Here is a 6,942-nt window from a genome sequence, read left to right on the forward strand (position 1 = left end):
CTTTCTAAAGATCTTAAAAGCCCGATACATGTCCCTTGGGAATGTTCCAGGTTGCTCTTTAAGGTGATTCTCGTTTGAAAACGATCCATTGTGTTCCTCAACGCGCTGATAGAGGTGTCGGAAGGTATACCCGACATAGTTTGCATCGCAAAAACCAGAAGCTATCTTTCTACATTGAAAAAGAGAGGATAAGATTTAAAGAGGAGAAAAATACGCAGACACTCGATTGACCGACAAAATTTAATGCAAACACACAAAGCGCACAAACTGATCCTTTACGAAGCCCGGTCAAGCGGCCAGCCGGAGGTTCTCTATATTTAGGCGCCACTACTACACTGGACCGCTCTAGAAAAATGACACTTGTTGCCACACACAAGTAAATAAGTGATCAATCAAAACATTTTGGAGCCCTCTATGGGCCAGGTTATTAAATAGTTTTGCAGTTTGGCTCAAACAGTTCCAGATGAATAAGTAAACCTGTTTTGTAGGTAAACGTATTGCCTGAGTGGTATGTTGTTGTTCCTTTCTCTAGAGTACTGATCATTTGTTGAAAGAATTTTTTTTTATTCTGTCTTTTTTAAAAGCTGATTAAAATATGCACAGTAATATAATAATGATAATAATTTAAAGAAACTAGTTGGAAAGCCTCATGGTTACCCTAATCTCTGGGAAGCAACAATGATTACATAAAGTATGCTTCGTTTAATTTCTCCCTTCCATCGTCTCATTTTTACAACATAGAGACTGTTACGTATGATGCACGATCCTCGCAGTAGATAGCGCTATTTAAGCAATAGAGAAATTCAGACCTGAAAAAAATCAGGCCTGTACGGGACTCGAACCACTGACCTTAAGTTGACCACTCAACTTAACGGCCTGCTCTCAGTTGGCTTGTTAGCTCAATTGGTTAGAGCGCTGCACTAGTATCGCAGAGGTCAGTGGTTCGAGTCCCGTACAGGCCTGATTTTTTTCAGGTCTGAATTTCGCTATTGCTTAAATAGCGCTATCTACTGCGAGGATCGTGCATCATACGTATCAAATACCGCAGTTCAAAATATATGATTTTCATATATTTATTCTATCTCATAGAGACTGTTGCTACAATCTGAGGACACGGTCTTAATTGCACGTGGCAAAAAATTCTTATGCCAAACGTATCACGTTTTAATAACTACCACTGAATTTGCAGATAATTTTTTTTAACTATCCAGCATAACACAAACTTGAACTTAACTGATGAAGAATAGACGTAAAATTTTGAAATAAAGGAAAAAAGCGCCAGCTCACTCCAGAGGGTTGTAGCCTGTCAAAGCTACTTTTCAGAATGTTTGCCTTATCCAGAGTTAATATTTAGAAAAACTATCCTAGGTTTAGCTGCATTTATTGATAAACTCTGAGGGTCTTGTTGCTAAAGGACTTGTAATGCGTTCATAGAAAAGTTCGATTTGCCTGTTTCTGAAAAAAAGATTAAAGATTGCATGCAGACAGTGGTGGTGGATCCAACACTCGAAGTCAAAATTCCAAAAAACATATAGTTTACGCTGGTTATGTTATCAGTTCTGTCTTTCTGAAACTTAAACGGCAAACTTATTTAAAACAAATGATCATTCCAAAAACAAGCCTCTGATCGACGGAACGGGTCACTAACCAACTAATTGCAAAGGCTATAACCGAACAGTCTCACGTCCAACCGCAAGGACGCGAATGAATTTGTGAATTTTCACAGAATAGAGATTTTAAAGCTGAACTTTGGACCGTAAGCCCTTCGTTATTCACCCTGACTGTCAAAACGCCATATTTAGAAAAACATACACTAAGGTGACCAATTCGCATTATCGAATCAGTCGATGAAACCAAATTGTTTGAATAGGTTATCAGTTCTGTCTGTGTGCCACCTTTGAAAGTGCATATTTCCTCTTTTTTCCCTTTGCTAAAAGAAAAGCAGTAATTAATTTTCTTAGACGGCAAGTTAATTACGAAAAGAAATTCTTTTTCTATAAGCGAGCCTTCCATCTTCCTAACACTCTCCTATCCAACGACAAGGAATCGAAAGATTACTTATATTTTTGAAGGTTTGAACGTGCCTCTAAATATAATTAGTAGTAAAATTTTACGTAATCAGGGAAGGTTAGAGTGTCTGTTTATCTTCCATGATTACATAATCATTCATCTTAATTTAGTAACACTGCAAGAAATAAGTTTTTTCAGCGTCAAAACGCAGTGTGACGCGGACAAAATTAAATAAAGCCACTACGATGGCTGTGTCTATACAAGATGACACGTGCAGTTTTCATTTCATATTGCTGCAAAGTTCCCGTAGAGTTTAGCCGCAAGGTTTCAAAACTCTAGAATTTCCTTTTCTATTCCATTCCGATTGACAGACATTTTGGCGCCCAAATGATAAATAAGTATCCTAAATTAGAGTCGATTCAAAAAAGTGATGAATACATTAGACTTTGGAGCTCTTAGCTTTGAAAATTTCAACAATGCACATGCGTTGAGCATGAACCAATTGTTAAATTTCACATGATAGTTCACGTGGGATCGTTATCATTAAAGATAACATGATAGTTCACGTGGGATCATCATTAAAAATCACATGATGGTTCACGTGGGATCATCATCATCAATGAGTCTTTGTTTGTTCTATTTAGCTTTAAAATCAATTCACCCTAACACTGCAGTCAGTTCAGCTTGGTCGGCAACGGAGTGAACTTCAACAGATTATCTTAAACCCGAAATCAAGTTTTGAAAATCAAGCCATTTATCCTCAACATGTCTCATTCAAAGCAAGTAAGTTAATTCAAGTAATTCACTAAGCAAAGACAGTTGCAACTAAATCTACCCTGCTGACAAGGAATAACATAAAATCGTCTTAACGCAAACCGCTATGCCACACCCAAAACATGCTCTGCAAAACATGCTCTGATGAGCTGTAATTTTTAGCAATTACAGAAAAGAGACTTTAAAAAATGTAGGTTTCGACAGGATTAAAACTTGTGCCTCTTAGATACCAGTTGGGTGCTGCTACTAACTAACTAGGAGTCCGCGCGTTGGGAGCGAGGCAAATATTTGACGGTTATCCTTTCACGTGAAGGAATCTGACCTTATTCTTTAATGAAATGAATTTCATTTGACCAGCGGATGAAAATTAAATAAAGCAATGATCCTCGTAGGTGACTTCTAATTTTTCTGCGTGTTCTGACATGTTCTCGAGTAGGATTCGCAATAGCAAAGGGAAAAGTTATTGGAACAGATGCATGCCCCACATACCACAGACAGAAACATGCCATACGAAGAACTATTGATCCTATTGTTAAGCCTAACTAGTTAACCTGACTTCATGCGTCAGTCATGGGCTCATTTAATTCATTTTGCATGTCTTCGAGCTTCCAACTCACCTTGGAGCGAAATTCAGTCTAGTGTTTTTATTTGATGAAATAAAATTTTAAAAGACGGTGAAAAGTAAGAAAATCAAATTCATAGCCAAACACGCACAAATGGTGTGAGGCGCTTCGTGATGATTTGATATGGCTCAAGGGGGTGAAGATACATCTTAATTGTAGAAAAAAATAATTACCATTAGTTGAAATAATGTGTAACAATACATGTAATCCGCTGAAAATCAGCTAAGGTCTCAGAATTATTAATGTCAGTTAAAATGTTTTTTTTCCTTTTTGTTTTCACTTATTCAGGGTATCACAAACGAAATGAGGACGAAATTCCATATGGAAGGCAGTGTCAATGGCCATGAATTCACGATCGAAGGTGAAGGAATTGGAAACCCTTACGAGTAAGTGTCTCTTAATTAAAAAACAGAACATCTTAGATTATTTCATTACCATACATTACAAACAAGAGAACATCAGGGGGATAGAGAAGGAGGATTCTGCCCAAAGATTAATCAGAAGATTTTCAGTCATAAACCATGAGCTTGTTTCTATTCGAGTTTGCAAATTACCTATGGTCCATGACATCGACTCCTTCATCAACTTCCAGAATCATGCAAGAAGCTCAGTCACAACTAAACTCATTTACCATACTTTAATCTCTTACATGAAAGGTTGTGCAGTATTGTCTTATTGAGTTCAAATTGTGATAATAAATATTTGGTTCCCTCAACTGAATTCTCGTGCATTTCCAGTTATACATGAGCCGTTTCTGAAAACAATTTCCAACACACTTTTCCTCTTTTCATGTTTAGGGGGACACAGATGAGCGAATTATGCATCATCAAGCCTAAAGGAAAACCCCTTCCATTCTCCTTTGACATACTGTCGACAGCGTTTCAATATGGAAACAGATGCTTCACTAAGTATCCTCAAGGCATGACTGACTATTTCAAGCAGTCCTATCCAAATGGAATGTCATATGAAAGGTCATTCATATTTGAGGATGGAGGAGTTGCCACGGCCAGTTGGAACGTTCGGTATAAATGTAATTTCTTGCATGCCAGTTAGAGAACATTTTTAAAAGAAATGAAATCTTCAAGAATATTTTTGACATAGCGCAGGGGGTGGCCGTTTTGAAAATGCAATTTAGTTGTGATTCTCTCCCAAAAACTCATTTTGTCGACACACAGGTTGGGAAAACCCACATAAAAAATATTGTAACCTGAGGATAAGCAGCCTACTTCAGTTTGAAATGAGTTTTGGCCTCATCATGTAAGACGACATTTGTGCGTAAGAGAGCTAAAACCGGAAAATGACTAAATTTATGACTAGGCTTTTAAGCATTGCTCTACAGGGTATGCACATTGCAGTATTATTATTTGACGCAGGTGCAAGATTAATTTAACCTTTATTTTTAACTGATACCCCAGAGTTTTCTCAATTTTGCAGTCTCGAAGGAAATTGCTTCATCCACAATTCCATCTATCATGGCGTAAACTTTCCCGCTGATGGACCCATAATGAAAAAGAAGTCAATTGGCTGGGATAAGTCCTTCGAAAAAATGACTGTGTCTAAAGAGCTGTTGAGAGGTGATGTGACTCAGTTTCTTCTGCTCGAAGGTGGTGGTTACCACAGATGCCAGTTTCACTCTACTTACAAGTAAGATTTTTTTGTCTGCGTCAGCTCGGACGATTGTGAAACGTCCTCTTTGAATATATGGCTCCCTTCAGTTTTGTGTGTCCCAAAATTAAAGAAGTTAAAGAGAACCCAGGGATGAGAAGGGCCTCAACAGAACGGTAGAGTAACAATTCATCTTAAAAAAAAATATTCGGTATGGAATGAGTGAACTCTACAAGTAAGGGCGATGGACAAAATAACCATTGAATGATCAAAAGAATTGCTGAGTAGATTACTAAATGAAATTACTATAAAATTACTAAATACTGAGTAAATTAAAGGCAACATTTTATTAGAGTTGTTCATAAAGCAAGTGTTGTCTATTTTTTCTTAGTTGTTTTTAATTGTTCTTTGGTTTTTTTTTTTTTTTGCTTCTTTGCCCTTTTTTTTCTTTCTTTTAATTATTTTCTTTTTTGCACAGACCAGAGAAGCCGGTCACACTGCCCCCGAATCATGTTATAGAACATCATATTGTGAGGACCGACCTTGGCCATAAGGAAAAAGGTTTTACGGTCAAGCTGGAAGAACATGCTGCAGCTCACGTTAACCCTATGAAGGTTAAATAACTCTATGTAAGATGCAAGCATTTTCATTACTTACAATTAAAGCCCTGAATTCATTGTAACTCGAATCAGGTCAGTTGAATAATAAAAAGAAAATTGATATAATAAACTGTGTATTGTCAATATCTCATTTCGTGCGGCCATAAATGCTCCCTGAGACTAAAAAATGGGAGCACATGTATTGCAGATTTATTTGCAACTACTTTCCATGACTGCCTACACATAGTTAGACACCCACAACTCTTTTTCAATAACTGTCATCCTCCCCCTATCGGGTCATGTAATAGGAGAGTCAATTGGTTAGCACCGGAAACTGAATGAACTGCCAGCCACAAGAGCGAAGACTCTATTTAATTTATCGCTAAAGGAAAGCAATGACACAGAGAAACTGAGAGGAAATTTTAAAAAAAAGCAAGCAAGAAATAGCGTTATGCTAGCTGAATGCTCAAATCGTAGATTGCTACTGGAGTACCCTTCCCTTCCCTGGCAAAGGCTTCGCATCGACTTTGCTGGACCAGGTCAGGGAAAGATGCTCACTGTAGTGATTGATACCCACAGCAAGTGGCCGGTGATTTTTGTGATGGAGATCACTACTGCTGAAGAAACCGTTAGCACGCTGCGCTCTCTGTTTGCCCGCATGGGACTCCCTGACCAGATAGTATCAGACAATGGTCCACAGTTCACATCTGAAACTTTTAGGAAGTTTGCAACTGCGAATGGTATAAAACGTGTCACTGGTGCACCTTATCACTCTTCAACCAATGGTCAGGCGGAAAGATTGGCACAGAGTTTCAAGAAAGGAGTTAAGGCTGACAAGCCCGGTAGAACCCTGCAACACAAGCTTGATACGTTTCTGTTAGCTTATCGATCAGCGCCACATGTCATTACTGAGCTTAGCCCTGCACAGCTTCTCCTGGGTCAAAATGTTATGAGAAAGTTGGACCTGATCAAGCCAGATGTTACAAGCGAAGTCAACAAGAAGTTGCTCTAGTCCAATAACCACACCTTGAAGTCTTTGGACCAAAACCAGAACGTATGGGACCGCAACTACCGCAGAGGTCCAAATTGTATGCGTGGCACCGTCACTGAACAAACGGGTCCGAGTCCTGTACAAAGTCAAGGTAAATGACCAAACCTGGAAACTTCATGTCGAGCAGCTACGGGATAGCAACCTTTGCCCACCTGACGTGGAAACGATTGATGATTGTGCTGATCCTGGGGAGGTCGAACGTGGTATACCTGCTGTAGTTACGGATACCGAGTGAAAGGACACACCATCCCTGGCTGCGACGCCCATTGGGAGTTTCCCC

General features: G+C 38.8%; 2 protein-coding genes across 2 annotated transcripts; both read left to right on the forward strand.

The window, feature by feature from the left end:
- The first annotated feature begins 2,637 nt into the window (after window positions 1-2,637).
- Window positions 2,638-5,709, forward strand: LOC148741256 (GFP-like fluorescent chromoprotein amFP486). The gene is made up of 5 exons (XM_088737290.1): window positions 2,638-2,793; window positions 3,696-3,793; window positions 4,205-4,429; window positions 4,842-5,051; window positions 5,491-5,709. The coding sequence occupies exons 1-5, from the start codon at window positions 2,776-2,778 to the stop codon at window positions 5,633-5,635; spliced, it is 696 nt and encodes a 231-aa protein (XP_088593416.1). The 5' UTR covers window positions 2,638-2,775; the 3' UTR covers window positions 5,636-5,709.
- Window positions 5,710-6,062: 353 nt separating this feature from the next.
- LOC111319831 (uncharacterized protein K02A2.6) lies at window positions 6,063-6,623 on the forward strand. The gene has a single exon (XM_022922564.2). The coding sequence runs from the start codon at window positions 6,063-6,065 to the stop codon at window positions 6,621-6,623; it is 561 nt and encodes a 186-aa protein (XP_022778299.2).
- The last annotated feature ends 319 nt before the right edge of the window (window positions 6,624-6,942 follow it).

The sequence above is a fragment of the Stylophora pistillata genome, chromosome 1, assembly GCF_964205215.1.
Source record: "Stylophora pistillata chromosome 1, jaStyPist1.2, whole genome shotgun sequence".
Taxonomy (NCBI): Eukaryota; Metazoa; Cnidaria; class Anthozoa; order Scleractinia; family Pocilloporidae; genus Stylophora; species Stylophora pistillata.

Excerpts from the sequence above, each read along its gene's own strand:
- LOC111319831 (XM_022922564.2), top strand. The coding sequence starts at position 6,063 with ATGCTAGCTGAATGCTCAAATCGTAGATTGCTACTGGAGTACCCTTCC.
- LOC148741256 (XM_088737290.1), top strand. Across the intron at positions 3,794-4,204 it reads GGAATTGGAAACCCTTACGA|GGGGACACAGATGAGCGAAT; the intron begins GTAAGTGTCTCT and ends TTTCATGTTTAG. Across the intron at positions 4,430-4,841 it reads ACGGCCAGTTGGAACGTTCG|TCTCGAAGGAAATTGCTTCA; the intron begins GTATAAATGTAA and ends TCAATTTTGCAG.